Source organism: Dermacentor albipictus, chromosome 9 (genome assembly GCF_038994185.2).
Source record: "Dermacentor albipictus isolate Rhodes 1998 colony chromosome 9, USDA_Dalb.pri_finalv2, whole genome shotgun sequence".
NCBI classification, from domain to species: Eukaryota; Metazoa; Arthropoda; class Arachnida; order Ixodida; family Ixodidae; genus Dermacentor; species Dermacentor albipictus.
Genome location: NC_091829.1, coordinates 22580659 through 22608257, shown reverse-complemented (window position 1 = coordinate 22608257; position 27599 = coordinate 22580659). Strand labels below are relative to the sequence as shown.

General features: G+C 49.0%; 1 protein-coding gene across 11 annotated transcripts in view; it reads left to right on the top strand.

The window, feature by feature from the left end:
* Positions 1-27599, top strand: part of LOC135901959 (serine-rich adhesin for platelets-like) — a 184422-nt gene that overhangs the window by 139880 nt on the left and 16943 nt on the right. For 5 of the 11 annotated variants that reach the window (XM_065431816.2, XM_070525667.1, XM_070525669.1 and 2 more), the window contains one exon: positions 16819-16892. Coding sequence is in view for 4 of the 11 variants with exons in the window: in XM_065431810.2 (XP_065287882.1) it covers positions 3842-3948; positions 16819-16892 (181 nt within the window). In the remaining 7 variants the exon portion in view is untranslated. Of the gene's footprint in view, positions 1-3807; positions 3949-15794; positions 15975-16036; positions 16083-16227; positions 16290-16312; positions 16716-16818; positions 16893-19220; positions 19345-27599 lie in introns of those variants that run through there. The other 6 variants (XM_065431810.2, XM_065431811.2, XM_070525666.1 and 3 more) reach the window with 6 other exon arrangements.

The following is a 27599-nucleotide window of genomic DNA, read 5'->3' as shown; positions in this document are numbered from 1 at the left end:
CTTCGCCTTTCCGGCGGAACTGCGATTTCTTTCTTCTGTTGCCTGTTGCTCCAGGTGTATCCTGATTCGTAGCTCACATTTGCTTTTCACGGTCACATAATGTGAACGTAGTCCGCCCCAAATGTGCAAAGGGCAGCGGTGCCGATATCTGAGCGTGGCGCTATGGGCCAGTGCTATACGCGAGTGGATTGACTGCTCCGATAACTGTTGCCAGGTGCCGCATATAGCCGTACCCGATTCCGCCAGAACCTTGCGATGGTCTGCATCGTGTGCACGGCTGGTAGACGTGGTAGCGTTCCCGTGCGGCCGTGTCTGCGTGCACGTGTGCATTGGCGGTGTCCGTGTTTACCGGTGGATGCACCACGGGACCCGACCTGAGGCTTCTTGCTTTGCTCCTTCCAATAACAAAACAGCACAACGTTCTGACGATGATTGTATGTGTGAGAGAAAAGAGAGAGAGAGAGAGAGAAAGGTTAAATATGCTTTAATGAAATTGACAGACTTTTGCCGGCGTGCATATTATGGGTGGGCAAATATTCGAAACTTTCGAATAACAAATCGGAAGAGTCTCCTATTCGATTCGGCCTGCTTATCGAATAGTCTTGCCCCGTTCACACTGAGACATTCGGCGTCTGGAGCGGCGCCCAGTTCGGCGGAACCCAGTTCGGCGGCGGCGAGATCCGCCAGAATAGCCCCTTCCGCGCCGATCGCTCCCGTACCGATTTTTGCGGCAGCTGCCGCCGGATTGCCTCGCCGCCGCGCGGCGCTGACCAATCGGGGAGCGCGAAACAGAACTTCCAAAGATGGCGGCCGTGTCTCACGTCATGTACGTCGCAGTCGTCGCAGTCATCAAAGTCCGCCGCGACATCCACATCCGAAATGCTGATAACTGGTGCGCAACCACCCAGTCCTCTACGATAAGCGCCACTTGAAGCACAAAGACAACGTGCAGAAGGACGACTTGTGGCACAACATCGGTCGCGAGATTGGTGGGCGAACCCACCAACGCCGCTGCCGCCGCCTCTTCGGCGAATGCTTCTGCGCGTCATGCATCGCCAGAAAGGTGCTTGCCAACAGGCCGAGCAGTACTGCCTCTTCTTCCTCGGGGTTCATCATTGTCTTTCCAAGCAATGGTGGAGACGCGCAACATAAACACACGAACTCGACGCGAGCGGACACAACTGCTGCGCAATTTCGAGCCGCGCGAACATCCGGGACATACCGCGCTTGATTGGAGGTTAGCATTTTATGGGGCAGATGGCGCTGTATGTCTTTCCGGCGGCGCGGTCCGCAAGCAGTGTGAACTACGCGATTTTCGGCGGCAGGAGAATTCCATTCGCTGTAGACGCCGGATTCCTCAGTGTGAACGTACCATCTATTGGAATGACAATTCGAATAACAATGGAATACCAATAGCTGTTCCTAAATACGAATATTTTTCGAGTTGTTTCCCAATATTTCAAAACGTTGGCTGTGCGAAACCAAGCATAAAAATTGAGGCAAGATACGATAAATTTCATCCCCGCGGGCATGAAATTTTTGTAGTATTTGCAAAAATAGTATAGTATAGTATTTTCATAGAAGAGGACAACTTGCGCGTGAACATTTCATGAACATTTCGTGCACAGTATTTCATTCAGAAGCACGCTTGTTGCTCAATCTGCGTCAACAGGTTCTGCTAAAGAAATTTTGTAGCGCCGAACAAAAAGAATAACCAACGAAAATGTCCTTCCACTCTTGTGTGAGCCCTTTAGAGAAACGTTAGGAATTGGAAGTTCTAATGGTACGATTTTTGTTTCTTTTAGTTACGCGTTGTCCGTCAACTCTGCAACACCATTCCATAGTGCACTATGGAATAGTGTTGCAGAGTTGACGGACAACGCGGATACGTCGATGGCGGGTCAGTTGTTGGAAAAAATATAACTGACTCGCGATAACGTAAAACTTTTCCACTGTGTTTTTGTTCCAAATCTGCCATTAGACCTCCGTGATTGGTAAAATAATTTTCCGGGCCGCGCCCATATTATCGCCACCAGCACATTGTAATACAAAAGGAAGTAATTGCTATTTACATGACGACATACCTGCACCGAGAGGAAACGCCCACAAGTCTACGTTCCTACTACTCTGGCTAAAGGACTTTGCACGTATCGTTCAGATCTGCCGCAAAGGTCCAATCGCAAATTTCTCAATATGTATGTGAAACGTGACCCGTCATTATTTTCGTAACTGCTTTTGCTCTTGACGCGCAGCCTTGGCGTGTGCAATATAGTACGCAGAACGCCTGAAGGCCACGTGCTGTACGGGTTCTTATGTGTATCACAGTTGTCACACTTACCTGAAACGCCGCCTTTACAAACAGTTTATTCCTACGGCCTTGCGCAACCTGTCAATTCGTATCCGTGAGCAGTGCGCTTTGACGCGGCTGTTGTTGTTGTTGCTGCTGGCTTTTGCTCGCGTCACCGGGAAGCTTCTGCGGGCGAACTGGCTTTTGCTTTTCTCGCTGTGTACACGACTTTCCCGCGGCGTGGTTTTTTTGTCTGTTTCGAGTCCCCGCTCCTCTGGCCACCCTTCGCCCCGTACCCACGAATCTTGTGTACGTGCACAAAAAAAAAAGAGAAGGAAAAAAAAGAGACGCGGCACAACCTGGCACTGTCCCCACATCCGCATGTCCTGGTGTCAAGGAATGTCATCCTTACGCACGTGGCCTTGTTGCCTATAGCTCGTGGATTCCGGACGTTTCGGCACCACGTCACTCCCTCCTGGTTTCGTACCATGTCCCCTCTTCGTCCCTTTTTTCTTTTTTTTTTTTGGAATTGGAAGACGAAGCCTTACACAGCAGTGCTCGTTCACGTTGCTCCAAGCTGTGGACGCTGTAGGTGCAGCCTTTGGTCAACAGTATACGGGCCTTGTCCGCGCATTCACCGTGTGTGTCATTCGGCTGTGTGTTGTGCGGTTCCCGCGCCGCTCCTGCCATTCCAGGTCTCGGGATGGTGAGAATTAAGGCAAGTAGCTCATTTTCTTCCACAGGGAGTCGGAACGTATATCATAACAGAGAAAATCTGTTGAACAGAATTTAGTCAGCCTCGCGGTCGCTGGCAAGGTAGCCCGTATACTTTTGACAAAGACTGCATGATAGTAAGTGCGAGGATACCACCTGTCTCAAATGGGAAGACTCGACTTTTATTTTAAACCTGTAATGGCCAAGCGCGCTGCTACAGCAAGAAAAGTGAAACTATGTTTACGTTTAAATGTGGCAATGGAAGGTAGATTTACACACGCAAGAAAGCAATGGAATGCTATGAGTAAAATCTTAATTACTACAAGAACTTAAAAATTTTTAAATATCTTTTGCACAACTCAAACTTCGTTGCAGCGTATTAAAACCGCTGCTAGAGGCTGAGTCAAGTTTCCTGTGCCTAAATGGGAACGTTAAGGTAGGACTCGGTAAAGGTAAACTCGGCATAGCGTAAATGATACGTTGGGCTTTAAAGGCCACTGAAGTAAAGACTGCAGTCAAGATAATGTTGTCTTCTATTTGACAGCGTGTTAATAGCTGCGGCGGGCGGCAGCAGATGGCGCCTGGCCATCTGGCCAATTTTAACCACCGTATACCATTTAGCAGTTGCGCCCTTAAAGGAAAGAGTTGCAAGATGAAAAAGAAGTGAAAACTTTTAACTTCGTCCACAGCGGAGCGTCGTAGCGAGCATTGCTGAACATGGTGCAGGGCGTTGCTATAACTTTTATCCGCATTCGAGAGGAGCCTAAAGAAAAAGAAACAACAGGCATCGTGTTGCGATGTGACAGGCCCCGCTACGTATGCCATGATCCATCGGCGTCCATGTTCTGCCTCGGATGCTTCGGCTGTGGGAGCGAGCAGCAACAACAGCAGCAGCAACAGCATCAACAGCCGCAGCAGAACGGAGAGTCTCACGGTGCCACAGCATGGTACGGTCCTGGTCTCTCCCTCTCGGTGGTGTACCTCTCTCTCTCTCTCTCTCTCTCTCTCTCTCTACTGGACATTTTTTATAGGGGCGTATTGAATTGGACTGATCTGAATACGATTCGATACGAATACGTTGTCTAGGATGGCAGGGACGGAGCTAGGTTGTGTGGTGAGATTAGCAAAATTTGTAAGTGTAGTGTGAAGTTGGGCGACGCGAGAAAGGGGTAATAAGGGTTGTACGAATCCACGTCTCGGCGACAGTTGCCTCTGAGTAACAACAGAAGCGGATCTCAGAGGCTATGCTTTTGCTGGCCGCATCCGCCGGAAGTATTTGGGGAGCCGAAAACAGGTAATGGCCGCCACGTTTTAGAGCCGCTTTTTGAAGACTGCTGAAAGATCGTTTTCGTACTGCAGTGGACATGAAATAATCTGATGGCATCGATGAATACGATTAGCTCCTAAATTATACGGGTTGCAATTATTGCTTTCGTGTGGCCGCGTTCGGAGCGTTATCGCCGGCCGACCATTCGCAAGGTTGTACGAATTTCAAATTTATTTAATTTTCGACGTCATAATTACGTCGAGCCAATGTTACGTACAGAATACAAGCATCATCATACGTAGATCAATAGCGTTAGTTGTTAAGGCACTTCGACAGTAGGGGTCACTTTCATATGACTGTGGGTGGGACAGCGTTGGTTCAATTCAACCCTTTTAAATATTGTACGATGTTGAAACTGTTTAGTTTAAGGCTTCGCATTCACTGTTAAGCCAATGTTTCGTGCATAGAAGACAAGCCTCATTGTAAACTAATGAACAGTATTAGCGGTTAAAGAGTTTGTGCAGTAAACGTTGTTATCGTATGGCCGTGGTTAGGACAAGGTTGGTCGCCCTTCAACTTTTTGGACGAGGTTGTACGAGGCTTAAGCGGTTTAGCTACCGACCTCATATTTATGTCGAGCCAATATTCCATGTCGAGGCAGTCACCATCATAAGATGAGCGTTTGATCCTGTCAGCCTTTTAAGGTGCTCTGCATTAATTTTTACATGACCGTGGTTAGTAAACCGATGTTTTCTAGGCGTCTTTCAACCCTTCGATAGACTGTTGAGGCTTATAACTGCCCAGTCATGCATTTGTGGTGACCTAATGTTGCATGAGGAAAGTGCGGGCAATGAAAAACTTTTCGTTGATGCTTCTAATTCTTCGAGTATCTCCTTTTTACATAACTCTGCCTTTGATCTCAGTCGAGGTATGACAGTCGCCTAGTGGTGGCTGTTTGTTTGTTTGTTTGAAATTGAAGTTAGCCGTAAGTAACACTTGGGCTTGTCTCAAGGGATTTATTGCTATGTAATTGTAGCTTTAGCTTAACCCAAGGTGCAACCACTCAGCAAGGTCTTTGTCGAGTGTCAGTGGCCATTGACCATATAGGTTAAAGGTATTGTTACAGTTGATTGTGTGTTTATTTACAGATGATGACTAGCAGAGATGATTGATCGGGAAGATAGCCATTGAAATGCTGCCGCTGGCCCAAGGGATTGCCGTCGTCTTCTCCTTCAACCTCTTTTTATTCTTTATTTTCTATTTCAAATCGTAAAGATTTAGCCGAGCTTTCTTTTTGTCGCCGCCATGCTTGCGTCAATGCGTCAGTTGACGTCACAGAGCATCATGTGCTATACCTCTGGTCGAAGGCACAGCGATCGAAATGCGTGGAGACGTCCGCGGTGTCTAGCATATATGCTAGACATATATATGTCTATATGCGTTGACATATATATGTCATATATGTGTTGAAACTTCGTATCGTTTCCTGGTGCACCGGTATTTTTGACCGTGGGAGAGGTGTCGGCAGATGGTGGCTTGTGCGTTGTGATGGGCCGACAGTCAAAATGGAAGTACAAAGATGACCTTCGCATAGCCACTGTGTACGCTGTGCAGACGGCACTACAACGTCGGCACTAAGATCATTATTGCTGAATACACACGTTTAAGTACTGGGCAAGTTATCGCTAACGATAACGAATGTCAAGTTTGAACTGCCCGCCACACAAAAGCTATACGCGCTGCTTTAAGCGAATTGAAACGAAAGTTAGCCCGTAAGAGTGGCGTTGTTTTGTCTCTCTGCTGTTCCGATTATTTTCAGTAGCCTAAACATAAACAGTGCTTTAATTTTCAATACATAAATCGTTGTTCCTTTCTGGTCAGTTCTGACTTGGGGCAATGGATGGCGCTGGCATTCAAGGGCGAACCAGTGTCGTGACAGATCCTGCGCATCCATGATGTGCACTCTTTATTTTTAGACGCTGCGATAGGGTCTAGGTGCTTAAATAATACACTACAACTGCTTTAGCATGCGTGCGCATCGTTTGATAGACTATCACGCACATTTATTTATTGCGCTACGAAATAGAAGGTCCTTGAAAAAAATTGGAGGACGCTTAGGCTTCGCCTTCAAGAGTGGAACGCGACAGCGTTCCCGTCGACCCGCCAAGGGGTGTAAGACAATGGGCTACGGCGCAGCGACTACGCGCCCCGCATCAGACGCGGTGAGCGTCGAGCAACGCATCGTTTGGCGTGGCAACGAAATGTGCGTCTGAGCAAGCGACGCACGCCTGAGCCTTAGAAACAGCTCGTTTCTAAGGCAACACCGCATTAGCTAGAGGCGCTTTTGTACCGCTTTGAAGCATCGAACTCGTGGCTCAGTGGTAGCGTCTCCTTCTCACACTCCGGAGACCCTGGTTCGATTCCCACCCAGCCAATCTTACAAGTTGTTTTTTATTCATAAAGTTCCTGCTGGGATTTATCGCTCACGGCCAACGCCGCCGACACAGGCTTTTCTGGGACACGAGCTCCTTAACGCTGTCGCGTTAAAACGTTAGACAGTACCTTTAAGTCCGCGAGCTGTTATGGTAAAACACCAACATCTACAGGGACCTGCAGCGCGTCTTTCTTGGCATCGCATTATGTGCGGTCTCTTGGTCACGTGGCCCGTGTGTCTTTAGAAGGGCGTGCTTTGGAAGACGTAGCTATCACTTTTCAACTGGTATCGCACATTTCTCCCAAAAGCCTTATGTAAAAGGTTTACGTCGGTGGCCAAATGGTTTACGTCTGCACTATTGTTTAGCTGTTCTTCGCAAACATTCAGGAAATTAGTCGCCACAATTCATCTGCAAGATTAGTGGAAGTAACGAGGTTTATTACAGAGCCATGCATGTTGTGTCACTTATACAGTCGGACCTCTAACTTTCTGTGAACCCTGGTTTCTTTGTGTTTACAAAGAAAGGTATATTTCGAGAAGAAATTACGGACTTGGCAAAACACTGTTTCAGGTGTGCGTGTATACCGTTCTTTGTAGACACAAAAATACTGCTTGTTCGCGCTGATAGCAGTATGGGAGATGCGGCGGTGGCGTTTCATATATCGTGGACAGCTAGTGGCCGTGTTAGCCTACCGTAGCATTATCTTCCAAGGAAATGGGCTTTTTAAATATGGGTGAACAACGTATATAGATAATCATACGTGTGACCACGAGGCAATGATTGGAAATGATAAGGGCTCTTTATTGAAAATGAGCATGCGCGCACGCTTTATGTATGGCTTTAAAAGCAAACAAGTTTTTCGAATAAACGCAGTTGCAAGTTCAGCGTCGTGTGCACCCCCCCCCCCGGCATTCTCGTTCTTTGTCCTGTGTCGGTTGCGCCGTTTTACAGCGAAGCTGTATATGTTTACCCGATTCGTCCGGCCGTCCGTCGCCTGTACGCCGAAAACTCCCCCGACGCAGCCCCATGCGCATGCACGAAAAAAAAAAAGGCGTGATTGGCTGCGCCAGTAGTGACGTCTTAGCTCTCCGTCGCAGCCGAGCGCGCGCGCAGCAGTTTCTCTCGGGCTGCGAAATGGGTAGGCCGTGCGTCATACGTACTCCCGAGGAGCAGGCAGCTTTCGATCAGCAACGCGGCGAGCACAGCCGGGAGCGGGCTCGTCTACTACGCCGCGCCGACGCTGCAGCTTTGGCACAATAACGGGCTCGTAGCCGAGCGCAAGCAGCAATTGCTTGCCGAGGACCCGGCAGCCTACCAGGCTGTCGTTTAATGAACCGTCGGGGTCAACACAGTGATAAACACCCGGGTCACACGTTTCAGCTTCGCTTGTTAACCATGTGCGCGGAGGGCTTGGGCGGTGATATTTAATATGGTGCTAATTTTATAGTACCCGTTCTTTTTTTTTTGCTGCAGCGGAACGCTTACTGGTCTTACCCACGTATTCAGAAATGCATCTTAACTTGAAGGCAATGCTTGACTTCAATTTAAGAAACACCTATCGTGAACGCACCAAAAGAAACGCAATGAGCGTCTTGGGCACGTTCGCACCAGGCGTCATTTATATCAAGTCAAGCATGAGTTTCAAGTTAAGACACATCTCTGAATACGGGGGTAAGTGTCCAATCATACACTGGAGGCGCGGCAAACGCTGTGGTTCATTTCTAGAGTGCTGCTGGGTTGAGCGTCGGCGTAACCACGCGAACGCACGCGTGCCACTAATCCCGCTTTTGTCGTCGCCTACCGCAGCTGGCCCGTTGGCGTCCCTCGCCGTAACCGCGCGAACGCGCCACTGCGCGCGCGTTCGTCGTTGTCCTCTTCCACAGCTGGCCCCATAAAGCGTATATCCATAGAGGAAGGCTTCATAGGTGGTGGTAACAAGCTTATTGAGATTCTGCTCAGTTATGATTCGGCAGGCCCGAGTCCTAGGATGGCCCCTCACGAGGAGCGACCCTTTCGACCAAGGCTTTCTCCGATGCTGCTAATCGTGCCAGCGTTCCCATACTGCCCCTCGCGCTCGTGCCACTCTCTGCTCGCGCCTTCGTCGTCGCCTTTCACAGCTGCCTCTGAAGCCGCTCGTCATCCTAGCGTCGCCATACTGCCCCTGCCTCTGCGAAGGCGCTGACGGCAGTGACCCAGTGCCACTCGGTGCGGTTATTTCGGTTTCAAATTCTTTACCTCGATATATAGCTCGCGCCTTCATTGTCGTTCGTCATCAACAACTGGCTACGATGCCGCTCATCATGCCGACGTTCCCATACTGCCCCTGCCTCTGCGAAGGTGCTGGTGGCACTGGTCCACTGCCAGTCGGTGCGGTGATATCGGTCTCAAATTCTGACATCATCATCATCATCATAACTTATTGTTCCTCAAAGGACCCCTTTCACGGTATTACACAAGAGGGGGGGAGAGGGGGGCAAATGCATCAATAAACACTGTGGTCGGCATGTGAAATGAAAACGCATATAAAGCTGCGCTCAAATTTTGCACTAGGGAGTATGGTAATCGTCGGAATCTTTTTTTTTAATCTGAATTTTCCGATCTGCTTTGAGGATGCCGTTGTGCTCAAGAGATGTGCTGGAAATAACAGTGGATAGGTGAGTGCGGTAGCGATTACTGGCACTGGTGGGAAGCAGACGACAAGGGCGGCTCTAGCCATACGAAGGTAACATTTTGTCTATTAAGCCGATGTTCTCGCGGTTCACGTTTTATGAAGCGTTGAATTATATTTACAATAATAGGTGGTGTCCGAACCTACGCACCAGCAGCGGCTCCCACCAATTAAGGAAACTGATTTCGAAGTTACCTAAAAACAGGGCTACCGACACGGGACGAAAAGAACGGGGACGCACTCAGGCGCCGTGCATGGGTGTCCTCATTCTCGTTCTTTGTCCTACGTCGGCGGCGCTGTTTTTTAAAAGCAATATGCAAAGCCACCAACTCGCACAATCTGCCGTTCTTCTACAGATCTCGAAGGCCGTGCTTTTGCTGGCTGCATGCGCCAGGCTTTTTATGCGAAGCATACTAGCCGCACAACCACGCTCTTCCTTGCTGCGCCGCGCGCGGCCGCGTAGCTACCATATGACGTCATAACAGCTGCAAAAGCGGAGGCTCAACTCGTGCGCTCGCTTGCGGCCGCGTAGCTACATAGCCGGGTCTCAGCTCGTGCGCTCGCCTGCATGAGTTGTTTCTTCGTCTAGCCGAACCAAATATAGCCAAGCAACAGCAGTTCACCAGGCTAAACAGTGGTTCAACAACTAAAATAAAGGCTAGTATGATTCGCATCCTGGGCTTAACCTTAGCTAAGCCACAGCCATTTTTTTCTTTCTTTTATGAGCCAAGACAAGCTAAGGGGTAGGATATGCCAGAACTCTGGTTACCAACTCGCAAACTCTCGCACTCCTACAAAAGCCCGCACGAGTGCCGCGATGCAAAGAACATCGCTGCCCGCTCTGCCGGTCCACTCCGCTTGCGCAGAATAAAGCACGAGAGTTTAATAATACACGAACTGCAATGTAAAGCAACAAGTATGCTGCGCTTAATAACAGCCGACTTACGTACGGTAGTCTCACATACATCCGAAGTACTGAGGCTTCGTCACCAGGTCGCGCCACTTACTGATTTTTTTTAATACTTTCTCTTGACAATTTAAAATTATAAGTCCTACTTAAATCGCGACCAAAGTGCTGGATTCCCATCACTATAAATCATGGTCATACCATTTCCATCGACGTCTCAACACATTCTGGCCAGTTGTCAGTCATTTTAAGTTCAGTGGACTCCAGACCAAGTGCACGTCCAAATGCCATTCGCCACAAAGTAAAAATATAGAGCACAAGGATTCGGTGCATTTGTGTGAAAACGTGCTGCACGTAATAATTCGGAATTTATACGGATGCGGTTAGCATTCTTTGGGCACTTTAGACACTTTTCGGTATGTGCCGGTGTTGAACCTGTCTCACGGCGCTCTTCAACTGCTGCAAGCGTAGTCCACTAATACATATCCACCCCATAAAAGCGAGAACGTCCATTTTTCTAGCTGGCAGTGAACGAAAGTTTTACGCCTGCAAAAGAGGCCTATGCAATAGAGGCGTAGCTAATTCGAAATCAGATATGATTCTACATTGCCTGTGGGTTAAAACTAGTCGCATTTGGGAGGCCGCGTTCGGTAAGCTTTCTTTGTGGCTTCCGAAGGTGTGCTTATTGTAGTCTGCTGTGGCGCTGTGACACAACTTACAGTGCATATATTAATGCAGTTAACATTCTTAGCCTGCTTCCCCCGCTACAAATTGCAAATAAAGATGTCTTAAGCAGTACGGTTTGTCGCTACATTCCCTGATTGCTAATAGCAATTACGTCGGCAGTGGTGGTCGCGAGATGGGTTCTTGCGGAATTTTTCGTCATCTTTGTGGTTTTGCGTCAGGGTCGTAACTTACAAATTTAGTGTTGTCATCGGCTCACGTGTATTTTTTTTTTCCTGAACGAGCTGTTTGGAGTTCGCCCTAACGCCAGTGGGAGGCATACCCATGTGTTCTCAATAATAAATGACGAATAAAACAATTTTAAGCATACTGACATCTGCCGAAGCACTCGCGGTTTCGTGGCGAGTGGTTTTTATGGATCGTGTAAATATTCTGCAGGGAACTGATCATGCACATACCATGCATAAAGCGGCAGATACGAAGCGGCGGATACATAGGGGCACGTAGACAAGGGCACATACCGAGTGACACATAGTCGTGTCACGCTCTATATGCGTGAACTTTACGTGATTATTATATGCAACCTTACTTTACTTTTATTCCAATACACCTGGCAAACGCCTATATATTCTCGAACAAGACGCCCTTCCTCCATAGCGAAAATTGATACAAAAGTAGAGAGAGCGTTCAGGGGCAGAGTCGACGAGGAACAGGGAGTGTCGGGCACTGCTGAGAACTGCGTTTCATGCCCCACAAGATGAGCTTCCGCCAAACCCTAATTTTTATTTGTCTCAGTATCACAGACACTGTAGCAACACTCCGTACAGAACTTACAGCTGAATGCATTTAGAATGCCAAAATAACTTTTTTTTAAAGGAAACCGAACTCCAAAGGAAGCCTCCGAGAACGCTGCTGATGCTGCAGTGTCCTGAACTCGACTCGTTTCGTCAGCTGGAAGTTCCATTACTTCGTAAAAGGCGGGAAGGTGGCGCAGCAATCAGTGCTGCGCGGCCACTATACGCCGACCTTTTCCTCTTATATAGACCTCCACTTGGCGCGGAAGTTGTGGCAGTGTCCGGCTACGGAGCCAGTAGTCGGGGTGGTCGTGTGTAAAAAAGAAAGAAATCGATCCCAAGATAGGCGAAAAGTTCAAGGGCTAGAGTCGAGGGGGCAAGGGGGTGTGCGAGGACTGCTGTCTGGCCGTGGACGGAATACTAATCGCCCGCGTGAATCTAATTAACACGGCGCGCACGCGTCGATGTCACGCCGTGAAAACGAGATCGCGCGCGCCGATTGTACCAGCACTGATAGCGCCGACGGCGCCCTCCCGCGGCCATCTGTTGAAGCGTGCGCCTCGTCTGCTTTCGCGCTCCCCCTGGTGGGCGCACTTTCTTTTGCGTAATGGCAGCGGCGATGCTGCGACGCGCCTGGCATAGCGGGCGGCGGCAGCCGGCGTGTTCGAGGAGGAAAACGGTGCACTTCTGCGGCGCGGTTTTGATGCTGTAGCATGGGTGAAGCAGCGTCGGATGTTCTGCCCGTTGTAGTTTCTACGAAGCCATGGTCGGACCAACTTGCGAAGCGTGATTTAGTTTCGATGAAGCAAACATGGCGGAGCATGATGCTCATTGCACTACATATACCAAGTTTTTTCTCTCTCTCTTTGCTTAAGGAAATTTATAAAAAAATCGTCTGTCGCAAGTATCACAATTCTATCCCTTGAGCTAAATTACTCGATGAGGTGGCCATTGCTTCTACGAGAAACCAGAATGCGTAATTGAATGATTGGAAGCTCCATCTTACACTTAAATAAAGAAAGTGGCGGTTCGATCAATCAATTTATTTATTGCAGTTTTTACTGGAATGCATAAAGGCATTCAATGAACTTCTCCATTTGATGATGGATGCATGGGTGGCCGGCAAATTTAGGTTTTTCTCGTATTCCGCTCTCCCTAAACATCTGTGGCAGGAGGTGCGGTGCCGTCCTCTGCTGGCATTTACGAGGAAGCAGCCCAGTCGTCGAGATGCTCAACGCATTGCCTCCGAGATCGGACGGTGCGCTCTGTCTCCCTCCGATCTCAAAGGCCATGCTCAACGTAACAACCCGTCCCAGTGAGGCTGTTACTTCCTTGTAACAAAGAAAACTTACACGATTTGATTACGTCCCTCGCGACTCATATTATGTGGCACCTTGTGGAAATCGACGCGTGCTAAGGAAGCCTAACGTGGACTTTGGAGGAGGTGCAAAACGATGCTGCTCACCGCCGCCTCTAGCTCGATCATGAAATACTGAAAGCGTCTGTGGAACCATTTTCACGCAGGTGACCCCACCGTAATATCCGCATACACCATCTCTCATAGCTAAAGAAAACGCTCCCGCTAACATCCGACGATGGCGGTGTTCCGAAGCTTCCGTAAAAGTAGTCTATATAAATGATGTCCCTTCGGCATCTCGCAAGCGCCTGGATAGGGTGCCTCGATTGCAGCGGCGCTTCGTTTGCCACGTGTCAGGCTTGTGTGTTCAGGGGCACGACCGATCGGTCGATTCACATTGCTGACAGTAAAAAAATTAAATTATGGGGTTTTACGTGCCAAAACCACTTTCTGATTATGAGGCACGCCGTAGTGGAGGACTCCGGAAATTTTGACCTCCTGGGGTTCTTTAACGTGCACCTAAATCTAAGTACACGGGTGTTTTCGCATTTCGCCCCCATCGAAATGCGGCCGCCGTGGCCGGGATTCGATCCCGCGACCTCGTGCTCAGCAGCCTAACACCATAGCCACTGAGCAACCACGGCGGGTCCATTGCTGACAGTGACGGCTCGTGCTGTTCGGGAGCTGCGGGGACGCGCGTGAATATTTCGTGAAGTTGACTTCAAAGTCCGCGGCAGAGGATCGCGTATAGGACACCTTGGCGTCTATGACGTGTTCCCGGCTCCGCCATCGCTTCTGGCGCACACAGTCAACAAGGGCGTGGCCTTCGATGTTGGTCTTCGCTTCTATATGGGGGAGCCCAGTCGCTAGGGGCGTGTATCGGGACATCACCTTTAATAGGGACATCTTTAAATTACGTCGCATTAGTGCGCTCAGCCAATCAGAGAAACCGTATAGCGGCCCCGTGGGCCAACCAGTGTTGGCAGGATGACGAATGTGACAATATTGCGGAATTCAACGTTGTCCATGCAGAATGGTGCCCCGTGACATATATTTCGATTAGTTTCGCGAAAGGGAACACGTATATTCAGAGGAAGCAGAAACAGTGCGCTGTTTGGCCCAATTTTCGCGGTCCATGGCAAGTTAGCAACCCGAGGACAATATGTACCGATTAGCCTAAACCAAGGTGGCTAATCAAGGGTCTCGACTTGGATACTTGGTAACCCATATTGAGTGATGACAGCGCAAGAGGTACGAGGCGAAGTGGCACAAGGCACCCGCCGTGGTTGCTCAGTGGCTATGGTGTTGGGCTGCTGAGCACGAGGTCGCGGGATCGAATCCCGACCACGGCGGCCGCATTTCTATGGGGGCGAAATGCGAAAACACCCGTGTACTTAGATCTAGGTGCACGTTAAAGAACCCCAGGTGGTCGAAATTTCCGAACTCCTCCACTACGGCGTGCCTCGTAATCAGAAAGTGGTTTCGGCACGTAAAATTTCAAAATTTAAGCGGCACAAGCGCTTTTCACGCGCACGTTTTCGTCCTCGTGTCGGCCCTTGCGCTGTTCACGCTCGATGACCTCAGACGCCGCTTCTATAAAGAAACGATTGTCACTCGATTATTGTCGCCCGGCGATCGTTGATCGCCTTGGTGACACGAGCACAAGGGATGTGCTCACTTCGTACACTTCGTACATTATTACCTCGGCACATGTGTAAGTCAGGGTCCCGTACATCGCTGTACCAACATGGAATCACCTTCACAGGTGTCGCGTGATAGCGCTGTGAGTTCGTGTTTCTCTCGTTTCCTTGTTGTTCTTCTTGCGTTTTTTTCTTGTATCTACGTACCCGGCATTCTTTTGCGTACACAAGTGTTTCACCTCTTCGACTAAACCTTACAGCTGTGAGTGTAGCACATCGCCCGTGTCTGCTTCATCACTCCCGGCGTCTTACGCAGTACACGTCGTATATGCTTGTCACTTGACATTGTTGCGCGATCAGTTATCGTCACGCCGCGCTGCGCTGCACGCAACTGGTGCAGGGGGTCATCGCCCGTGTTTCCTTCATCACTCCCGGCGTCTTATACAGTACACGTCGTATGCTTGTCACTCGAAATCGCTTCGCCATTAGTTAAGGCTGCGCTGCACGCAACTGGTGCAGGGGGCCATCGCCCGCGTTTCCTTCATCAGCGTCTTACACAGTACACGTCGTATGCTTGTCACTTCAAATCGCTGCGCGATTAGTTAAGGCTGCGCTGCATGCAACTGGTGTAGGAGGCCATCGCCCGTGTTTCCTTCATCGCTCCCGGCGTCTTATACAGTACACGTCGTATGCTTGTCACTTGAAATCGCTGCGCGATTAGTTAAGGCTGCGCTGCACGCAACTCGCGCAGGAGGTTACGCGGGGGGCTCGCCGCCGCCGCGCGCGCAACCTGGTGGCGGTGGTGCGGAACAATGGCGTTCGGTCTCGCATTAAAATAGACCGCGCGTCGCCAGCCGCTGCTTTAATAATGAGCCCCTAACGAGGCCGAGCCGCCGACGCTGCGCATCGGGGCAATCGGCGGCACACCTGCGGCTGCCGTGACGTCACGGTGTGACTTAAATATAGTTGCGCGCACGCGCAGCTTATGGAGGGGGGGGGGGGGGGTCTCGAAGAAGCCGGGAGGGCGTCAGCTACAGCGAGCGCGTGCTTGGTTATTCGAGAAGTCCCGCATGCCGCAGAAAGAAAAGAAAATGCTAAGAGGGTTTAGGCATACAAGATGCGCGATTCCTTTCTACGAGAAAGGGATCGCGCGGCGTTTTCTTTTCACGACGGTTTCAATTATGCACGTCATCTCGCAGCGCTTCTGTTCTTGTCGAGCGTGTAATGAGCTTTGGATGCTTTGTTGTATTCGATGACGCGGAAATAAACTGAACAAACTGACGGCCAGCTATCACTAAAGAGCTTAGGAAGAATGAAGGCAATTGCGAAGTAACTCGTATCACTTAATCTCGTTATATCTCTATAGGCATATCGCGAACTATAGTAGAGCACCGAACCAAGGCGAACATGTACACGTCTTTTTTGTTTTGTGTTGACTTACGGCACATTGGTTGACTTACGGGCGAGTGCATTGTTTAGGTGAAGGCGGGCTGTATTCTTCGACGTCACAGCTCTCCTGTTTTGGGGCATTGCGAGGTGATCTTAGCATGAATAACTTCGCTGGTTTTGAAGCCTGGGTGAATGAGCTGTTTCGGTGAAACTCGAGGATTTGGAGAATCTTTAGCCTAATCACTCTTTTTGTTTTTTTTTTGTTTTTTAATGCACTTTCTGGTTTGCCTAATACAGGCTCTCCCGTAAGGCAGCCGTAGTTAATCGTGGTGGCAGTATACTTAGTATGCGGGCTACTGAACGGGGCTGTTGCGTTCTCCCAGGCCCTTCAATTTGGTGCCACTAATTGCGGTGCTTAGATTACGTCAAAACAACGCATCCCACGCCGATTGTACATTACGTATGTGATGACGTCACTTTGATATACGTCACTTTGACGTATGAGAGTGTGGAAGGTCGCCCGCGACAAACGGCGTGTGCAGCCGTCGAAACGTCACAATCGTCGCAGTCTAAGTATGCTATGGCACACTTAGATTGAGTTAGCAGTTGCTAAGTTCTGGCTCAGCTTTTATTTCTGTGCTGTTCATTCGGTGTTGGCCGTCCTCCTTGTTCACAGGGAACAGTGCACCAGCAGACAGCCGGCGGTTGGGCCCATCCCACTCAAGAGCTTCGCGACCAAGGATGTGCCAGGTACGTCCTCATAACTATAAGATCGTCGGGTAAAATGGTTGAAAGAGTCAAGTCATTTGCATACACTGTAAAATAATTTACACTCTAAAAGGTGAAAAGGGGTGTAAATGTGTCTAGCTCACACCCTTAGGGTGTCCGTCATATAGATAACACCCTAAGGTTGTGACTTATAGACACATTTACACCCTTTTTTCACTTTTTAGGGTTTAAATTATATTACAATGTAGTCGCGCACAGTGCCTGCGACTTTTGACATGCCTATTGTCAGCCTGACAGACCACGGACCGAATCACGCTAGTCCAAAAGCTCGCATTTAAAATGCTTAATTCTTCAGCTCGCATGTAAAAACTACACTCTGCATCGTGGTGAGAAGTGTGCTCACGGCATCGTATTTGAGTTTCTATCTTTGTTTCTATCTTATTCAATCATTGTACCTTAGTTTCTAAGGTGGTTCGTCTACTTATTCACTATGTCGATGCTTAATTTTAGGTCTATTTGTATGTTAATATGTATTTTGAAATTTCTAAATGCACCTGTCAATATGTGATCATTAAAATGCAGCAGGTGTCACTGCTGCGATATGTTCATTCGCCACGATTTTTTTATCATATTTTCTTCACTGCAAGGGAAGGGCCTTAGACCGGTGGTGCAGCGTCTTTTGTATGCCTTCCTAGGTTTGTATCCTCAATGAAACGAAATAAACTTAATATTATTAAGCCCTTACCTCGATATGCTCAAGATACCGAAATCACCCGACAAGAAACGTTCCGAGCCACAATGCACTCAACCTATTTTAGAACATCGATTAAATATTCAAATGGTGCCACGAGAACGTGGCGCCGACCGCTATGCACCAAAGCGGGCGAGTGTGCGCGCTGGTGACTACGAGCACAGACGCGTAAGCCACGCTGTAGCGCCTGGGTCACACGGCTATGGTCGCTGCGATGCTAAAGCTTGCGGAAATTTGCATACAATTCGCACCACACGTGTCGCTATAACAACGACATCGCGGCACCAGGAATGTGGTAGATGGGTGCAGTACGATCGCGAGCCAGATAACCGGGGCTCGGATCCACTGTACGGTCGGTCCTGCAAACTGTCGTTGATGGCCACAACCTGGAACTCGGCACTTCCGAGCCGACCGGCCACCTGAGGCTCTTTGAGAGGGTTATAACTTCAAGCGCACAGCAACAGGACAAAGCGAGACGTGTAAATACATACAGCGCTGGCTTTCAACTTTGAACTCGAGCTTCGTGGGGGACCCCTTGGATCCCTGTTTCTGTTTCACGCGCAATTTGGGCCGTTCGCACGTGCGATCGCTGGGGACATGCCATTCTGCAGCCTTGTTTCGGATCGCGTACATTCCTCGCGGGCCGCTCTCTCTCTCTCTCATCGGCATCCCTCTCTTTTATAGAGTCTGAGGTACGCGTGCTCGCCTTTGCCCGGCAGATTCACCATCGGCGCTCTTCGCTGTCGGAGGCCCAGACCCACGTGGTCCCGCGGCCCTCTGAGCATGGGCTAGCCTCGAAAAAGTTCGTTAACGTTTGTGTTCGCCTGGACGTTACTCTAGAAGATAACTCTCAAGTCGTGCTACGCTTTCAGTGTACTAAGATGCCAACGTGAGGTGTTGAAGACACCCGCACAAACACGCTCCTAAATACATAGGTAATGGCGCGCGGACACGCGCGCACGAACATACACATAAAGACAGACACGCGCGAGGGAAGCTTGGCTGTTTCTTGCCACGTATAGACATTTTTTTATTATTCTGCTCAAGTCCCTGCGGCATAACACGTTTGATGCATGCAAGCAACGTGTACGTTTAATTTTACGTGAAACAAAGGGAACGCAAAGGCCAACGTCAAAAAGGCGACAGTCCCGGGCCTTGCGAGTGTTTCCGCGCTTGTCGCCGCGCAAAAGTGTCTCCGAAGGAGACGACGTGCCGACCCGTTTCTCCCTCGTCGACGGCTTTTGCTTCTGCATATCGCTGCGCCCGCGTTTCTGTTTTCCCTGAAATGCTCCGAGGTTCAGATGTAGAAGGAACCCGCGGATTGACCGCGAAAACGTATCGCATAACATAAATACGCACGCAAAAGAACGCTTCCACGCCAAGTGCTGTCGACCCTCGCAGCAGTCGCGCGGCAATCTTTACCGGCCTGGCGATGCAAAGTCGAGATGGGCGTCGCGACGGCGTCATCGACGGCGGAGATCGGGGAAGCGAATCTGTTGCTTTCGTGCCCGCAATGTTTCTCGCTCTCTCTCTCGTGCGTGTTCGAATAAAAAAGAAAAAGAATGATGGAACACTGCGATAACTGTGTTGCACGGCGCTTGCGTTGTGCACCCGACCACCTCGAGCGCGATCACGTATGGAACGCGTGCGAGACCCGTTGCCCGGTGATTCCGATAGGGGGCGATCCGTGCAACCCCGTTTCGATGTCGTCTGTTCCTTTCCGTACGTACACTGCTCCATCCCGGTGCGTGGCACCTAGTCCTCCTTTCTCGAGTGAACTGTTCGTGCGATCCGTTCACCCTACGAAGTTGCGCGCTCAAACGAGGCGGTCGCTCGATATATACCTACAACCCGAATGCCGGGACTGCCGAAAAGGTCGCGTAACGATCAGTTGACTAGCGATAGAAACTGCAACTACGTGCGGGCTTCTCTGTGCCGTCTGTTTACTGGGCAGCTGAACAGACGATTACGTTGCGCGTTCTGAGCGACTCTTACGCGTACGCGTAAGAAAACGTTCGCTTACTTGATAAAACTGCGGCGTCAACATTTTACGACGGCACTGCCGAAAAGGTCGGTATACGACGCGTTAGATAGCAACAGAAACCTGTGTTTAGCGTCCTCCTTGTGCCTCTGTCAGTTTGGCGGAGCAGTCGGTGCGCCGTGTCTCAGTATAACTGCCTTGTAAGTTTTACGACGCTGTGCTGCCGGGAAGATCACGTAAGCCGCGTTGACTATAGCGGGAGCAGCTTTGCCAGCAAAGCGCGTTTAACCCCATTTTTTTTTTCAGAGAACTTTATCCGTCGTTGAGGACTCAAGGTCAACAGTATGAAATTCGATTAGCCGATAAAGTTGAAGCAACGTGATACAACAGCATCGTGGTGGCCTTTGGCACGCGCTAATCAGTGACGTCATATAAAGTCTTAGGTTTTGCTATCCGAAACTGATCAGCACGGAGCGTCGTGTAAATTGCGTTCTTTTCTCGTTTACCACAAAAAAGTGTGGCCCGTTTAGCGAGCTGCGATTACTGCCTTCAGCAGCGAACGCAACTCCAAAATTTGGTCCGAAAACGCGTGACAGCGAAGTGTGGTACAGTTGGAACTCGATTTAACGAAGTGATGACCACGCTCGAATTATTTCGTTAAATCGGGAACTTCGTAAAATCGAGTAAGGGATTTTTTGGGCCCTTCGAAATCTAAAATTGTAACGCAGCGACACTCAAAAGGTACCGCGGCATTGTATTTGCCGCTAACCCACCACGCCTATACGCCTGTAAAAAATCCGCGAGGGCGGCCCAACCTACGCCACCTCTAGCGCCATCACCCGCCGTGGTTGCTCAGTGGCTATGGTGTTGGGCTGCTGAGCACGAGGTCGCGGGATCGAATCCCGGCCACGGCGGCCGCATTTCGATGGGGGCGAAATGCGATAACACCCTTGTACTTAGATTTAGGTGCACGTTAAAGAACCCCAGGTGGTCGAAATTTCCGGAGTCCTCCACTACGGCGTGCCTCATAATCAGAAAGTGGTTTTGGCACGTAAAACCCCAAATATTATTATTATCACCTCTAGCGCCATCTTGTACGTAAGAACGCTAGCGACTGCCGAGTTCGTTGTTCCATGCATGGGCGCGGCGTGCAGCCTCTTCAAAATAAAGCTAGGGCCGTCACTAGGGTGACTAAATGTTTTAACGCGATAGCGTCAGAGCGCACGTTCGAAGAAAAACCCGTCTGCGTCAAATTAGAAAAAAAAAAATCACAGCATTTTTTTACTCATTTATTTCTTGTAAAGATTCGTTCTCTCGGGTTTAATGCTAGGTAGATTCGTTAATTCGGGTTGATGACAACATTGAACGTTATAGGTACTTGCTGGGGAGTGGGAATTCCTTCGCTACATAGGGAACTTCGTAAAATCGGGTTTCGTTCGATCTATTCTAACTCATGATTACTCCGCGTTGTTGTGCCGAGCCACTTTTGAAAGAACGTGCACCATTTGTGCCTAAAACTGCCAAGCACCCGTCAGGCTCAAGAAACAAAAGACCAGATTGAAGACCGATTGAAAACTGCCGACCTGTCACAGAATGCATTACCCTGGATGACACAGAGCTGCACGCTTTTTCACTATTGGATTGTTCTTCGTTATTCCTGTCGACAAATTAATAGAATGGAAATACGTCATATATATATATATATATATATATATATATATATATATATATATATATATATATATATATATATATATATATATACGAGGGCCGTTTTTTTTTCAACCTCCGATCGCCCCGTGCAGTGGCTACGCGGGCAGCAGAAAGCGGACATGCGCTGTAGGCAACTGTGCAGCTCTCGCACTACACACTCCGCCATTGTTGACATTCAGGCGTCAGTCGGCATTGTGCTACAGCCACGTAAACATGGCTGCCATTATTGTTGCTCCCGCCAAGTGTGAAATGTGAAGTGTTATTCGTTTTCTACAGGCTGAAGGCTATGGTGCTGCAGAAATCCATCGGAAAATGAGTCGAGTGTATGGGGAAAACTTCATGAGTGATGGTGTTATGCGTGAATGGTGCCGAAATTTTAAAAAAATTTAAAATTTTTGGACGTAATGATGTGCATGATGAAGGGGGCCAAGGACACAAATCTGTCGTTTCAGATGACCTGGTTCAACGAGTTGACAGAATGGTTAAAGAAAACCGCAGATTCACCATTACTGCTCCATCTACCGAATTTCAAGAAGTTTCAAGGTCTGTTTTGTACTCTATTGTTACTGAACGGTTACACTACAAAAAACTTTGTGCGCGTTGGGTCCCAAAAATGTTGACGGACGGCCACAAAACTCGACGAATGGCGTCAGCTTTGGAGTTCCTTGAGCGTTATCAGGATGAAGGAGACAACCTTTTGAAATCAATCGTGACTGGGGATGAAACCCGGATTCAATACGACACACCGGAAACAAAACGACAATCACAACAATGGATGCATTCAAATTCACCAAACAAACCAAAGAAATTCAAAAAAACCTTCAACAACAAAAAGACCATGGCTACTGTGTTTTGGGATCAACAAGGTGTGTTGCTTGTGGAGTTTATGGAGCCCGGAACGACAATCACTGCAGCTGTTTATTCTGAAACTTTATGACGTTTGCGTAGAGCCATTCAGAACAAACGAAGAGGAAAGCTCACCGCTGGAGTTGTTCCGATCCATGACAATGCCCGTCCACACACTGCTGGAGCAACTCAATGGCTTCTCGAACAATTTGGATGGGACATTTTCGATCATCCGCCATACAGTCAAGACTTAGCACCCTGTGACTTTCATCTTTTTCCTGGACTGAAGACGTGGCTTGGTGGGAAGCGCTTTCAAACCAATGGCGACCTTCAAACCAACGTCAAGGACTACTTGAATTGTTGGCGGCAACTTTTTTTGAAGAGGGTATTACAAAGCTTGTCCACAGATATGACAAATGCCTCAATCTCTTCGGTGATTATGTCGAAAAGTAACCGTTACTGTACTAATCTTTTGGTATTAAAATTATTGTTTTAGATGAACTTGTCTTTTATTTATAGCCTATCGGAGGTTGAAAAAAAAACGGCCCTCGTATATATATATATATATATATATATATATATATATATATATGCGTGTGTGTGTGTGTGTGTGTGTGTGTGAGAGAGAGAGAGAAAGAGAGAGCGCAGCGGGATCAACCGCGCAATGCTGCTCGGACTGAGTCGCGTCGAACAAGCAAACAAATTCGCTCAAAGCAAAGCAAACCGACAAACCAAGAAGAGAACAATCGTGCAAAAACGTACAGTCGCGGACAGAATAATATGGACCATGAAATCTAAGAAAAAGCTGAATATCTCTGCAACCTCACAACGCAATCTGGTATTTGCATTTTGGACCTCAACTAGAATATGCTAACAACGTTGTCGTGGGCAGTTTTACTGGTTACTGCTACAGGCTGCTCGGGATTTGAACGTTTTCGGAGATCCCGTGGTCCATTTTATTCTGTCCGCGACTGTACGTAGAAAGAATTCTCACTGCTGCAACAGCTCCACTATTTGGCCAGCCGGTTCTGCCCGCGACGTGGGCCTCCCGTAATCCAGATGGCGCGCCGGGCGGGGGTCAAGCGTGGCGGGAGATGATAGCCGTCCCGACGGAGGGGAGGACGACCGACTCGGCGTGAATACTAAACGCGCTCTTTACTAAAGATTGCAGGGTGGGCGCGCGCGCCCGGTGGCGTGTAGGCCCACCGGCTGGCTCGCTCGAAGCTGAAAGGCGTTCGGGGCGAAGTGGCGGCGCGGCTCGCACCGCGTGCGAGCACATGCAGGTGCGACACACGCGCTTGCTCGATATGCGGCTGCTATCGCGGGCTTGCGTGTAATGCACACCGCGGGCGGCGGGTGCGAGTCGCTGGTGTAGGTGATGGGCGGAGGAGAAGGTTTGGAGGCTACGCGTAAAAGTTTCGCGTTAAAGGGCGCGACATTTGCATGGGCGCAAACCCGGTCGCGCAATCCGTACGCGCGTGCCCCCCCCCCCCTCCCCTTTTCCAGTAGTTAGCCGCTCCTTCCCTCCTCGTCGTTCAGAGCGGAAATGGAAATGAGGTTCAAGCTGGCCGGCGTTTCACTCCAATTGTAGTGAGTGGGTTCACTCCTAAAAAAAAAAAAGTAAAGTTAGAGCAGCGAAAGGTCAGACGCGGTGAGTGGGGCATGCGCTTATACCTTCCTGCGGGAATGATATTGTACGCCGCGGTTTAAAAAAAACTTTACTCGAAATAACGTGTTCTGTGTACGGACGCGTATACGGCAGTTACTTCGACGTGGAAGTTGTGCTGCGCTGCTCAGCTCGAGGTGGCGGGTTCGGTCCCGCATGCGGTGGCCGCATTTCGACGGCGGACGAAATGCAAAGTCGCCCGTGTGCTTATATTTAGGTGCACGTTAAAAAAATTCATGGGGTGTAGAAAATTATTCCGCAGTCTCCCGTTGTGGCCTACCTCATTATAGTGCCGTGGTTTTGGCATGTAGAACGCCACAGTTTAGTTTCTTTTATTTTTTTTATTATTATTATTATTATTTGCAAGTTATCGCAGGAGCTGATGAAGAGACTGGCGTTGCGCTGAACAGTTATTTTTGCTGCTTCAGGAGACGTCTTGCACGTCTCAGAAGAAATTCTGATGTGCTGAACGAGAGTGCACGACAAGATCTACGCTTTGTCCTGCGCCTTTCTTTTTTTTTTCTGTCGTTATGTATCCTTGCGTAGTTACGTGTTTTGCTGGCTGTCATTCTAGCGCTAGAGTAGTTACACATATGACAGGGACAAACACGAGTAAGCAGGACGTAGCGAAAGTTCGGGTTTCCCGTGATCGTGTCCGCGTCATCGGACTATCACATTAGCGCAAGAATACTTGAAATTCGCAAACAGCCCAGTTTCCGGCATTGTGTCATCGTCATCATCAGCTTCGTTACGCCCACTGCAGGGCAAAGGCCTCTCCCGTACTTCTCCAACAACCCCGGTCATGTACTAATCGTGGCCATGTCGTCCCTGCAAACTTCTTAATCTCATCCGCCCACCTAACTTTCTGCCGCCCCCTGCTACGCTTCCCTTCCCTTGGAATCCAGTCCGTAACCCTTAATGACCATCGGTTATCTTCCTTCCTCATTACGTGTCCTGCCCATGCCCATTTCTTTTTCTTGATTTCAACTAAGATGTCATTAACTCGCGTTTGTTCCCTCACCCAATCTGCTCTTTGTGTAGTTCGCACCAGCACTCTCATCGACACTTGTTCTGATGCTACACTACAGCTTAGTGAAGTAGTTCGCATATCTTCGACTTTCTTCCGCTGGAATCAGTTGAATGAAAACTCTCAAGTTGCAATGAATGCGAAACGTTAAAGCCGAACGATCCCGATAAGAATCAGAGTGAGCAAAGGCATGTTTCTTTGTCTGTCACGTGGTTCTAGTAGGCGTCTGTCACGTGGCTCTACTACGTGTCCATCACGTGATTCTATCCGGTGTCGACCACCTGACTCTACCACGGTTATACCGCGCGTCTACCACGTGGTTCGACCCCATCTCGCCCACGTGACTCTATCACGGGGTTCTGTCCGGTGTTTATACCAGGTGTCTACCAGGTGGTTCAATCGCGTGGTTATGACACCGTTCTACCGCGTAATCACTTGTCTTTGTCCCGTGTCTGCCACGTGACTGTACGTCAATTCTACCAAGTGTCGTTCACGTGCGGATCACGTGCCTATCACGCCGTTCTGGCACAATTCTATCACGTGATCCTAACGCAGTTCCAAGCAGTTCTACCACGGGCCTGTCGCGTGGTTTTGCCACGCGCCTACCACGTGCTGCTCCGAAATCGTGCACTAATCCCATCGTGCCTCTTCATCGTAATGCACCCGCAAGTGTGTCTCAAAAGCAGTGAACAGATTGAAACATTAACACATTGCGGTTCTGACAAGTCCGGCATCTTCTAGGGTGCTTTCGAAGCAGGACCGATGCAGGAGCGGTTACGTATCTCCTGCAGTGTTTGCGCGACCTTGCGATCGCAGGTGTCGTACCGTTTCAAGGGCATCTCTCTCTCTCTTCTTTCCATTCGCTATCTCGATGCATAATCGCTCTGCGCCTGCAGAAGTGGTACGCGTACAGGTTTCCTTCTATCTTTTAAGTTTTCTGGTGCGTTTCCAACTCTCGTCCTGCGGGTCGCGCGTCCTCCCGCTTGTTCATCTTCGGACCGCCGGGCTCGTGTTACACATGGGACAGATGTTTCTTGGTCGCGTGGCGCGTAATCTGGATCTCTCCATCACCTCGTTTTTCTGTTTTTTGTTTTACCCTGCCGTGCATGTTTTATGCCGTGCGTGCACAGAGGACATGCATAAGATGTTTCTTGCTTTCTTTTTTGCTCTCTCTGTCTCTTTTTTTTTTTCTTCTTTCTTTCTTCTTGTTTCCTCGAGTAAAGTGGACCTGCAGGCCGAGGCCATACGTAGATACTAGATCGATCTTTACCCCACCGGCACGCGTGTGGGCATTTCGGGACGCGGGTTTGCTTATCGGCTTTCTCGCGGTTTCTGGTCCGCCCTTTCGTCGCGGCCAATTTCTTTCTGGACGCCGAGCGTGGGCAGGTGATTGGAATAAAGAGGTCACATTCAGAGAGAGGCGGAATGAAAAGAAAAATAAAGAACCACTCGTAAAGTTACGTGGACTCCGGTTCTCGCTAAAGGCCGTTTAATTTAAGGCGCGCTATATTCAGAACGGCGTTGTTCTAGGTCATCGAAAGGAGCATCTGCATGGTTTGTACATGCGGGCGCTAAGCTGCAAATTGAGAGAAATATCTTGATTCTTCAGTTGTGCTGCGCGGTTGCAATGAGAATAGTTCTCGCCGTCTTTATCCTGTGGCAAGGTGTGAGTACGGGCTAGTTGGTATTCCATGGTATCAATCGTCACTTACAGCGCATACATAGACGGAGGACAAAAAAGGACGACGTAGACAAGCGCTGCGGACCGTATTGAAGGTTTCACTGTGACTGAGTTTGCTGCATCCGTCGATTTCTTTTGAAACGAAGCTTTTTTAGCATCACTCCCACACGTTGATGTTTGTTTCATTTTACCTGTATCGACTGCGGAGGTGCACCTTGGCGTCATAGGCCTGTTTCGGCTTATATAGTGCCAAATTCGGACGAGGCATCCTGAAACCTTTCGTCACGCTCAACGCATATCAAACACATATCCAACACATATCAAACACATATCAAACGCATATCCAACACATATCAAACGCATATCAAACACATCCAACACATATCCAACACATATCCTATCAGCCCCGATCTACTGTGGCGTTTGACTAAAGCTTGTGCGCTACACGTGTTCCTAGTTCACTCACATGGTTTATGAAGCATGGACATAGTGGCAAGCAATTTCAACGCACCGAATTGTCAGCACGGGGTATTTCGGTAGTAGCAAGATCGGTTGCATTTCGGATATAACTTAAAAAAAAAGGCACTCTGAACTACTAATCAATTAGAAATGGGCAATTGACGTCATCGGGCATATACAGATTGTCCCGGCTAACAACGAAGCTATTCAACGAAAAAAAAAAGAACCATGGTGCAAGATGCAAGTATAAGTCCTATATATGGTGTTCGGTCGTGAGACCTCTGACGACCGAAAACCATAGGTTTTAAAATCGTGCGCCATCTCGTTTGAATATTTTTTTTTTCGTTCAGTAGCTTGGCTAATTCTAGCTTGGACACCCAATATATCGTAGATACTGCAGAAGACCCTTTCTCTCAGTTGTGAAAGGCGCCACTTTGGAAGATCTAGACAGCTGCAAAAAAAAAAAAAAGTAAACGACCCGATAACTAAGGACACGTCGCATAATATGTAAATGACGGGTCCTGCACGTTCTGCATACAACGTGTTGTGTTTCAGTGCACCGTTCTCCAAAACTAAGAGCGCTTCGCTTACATGGGACAGACAT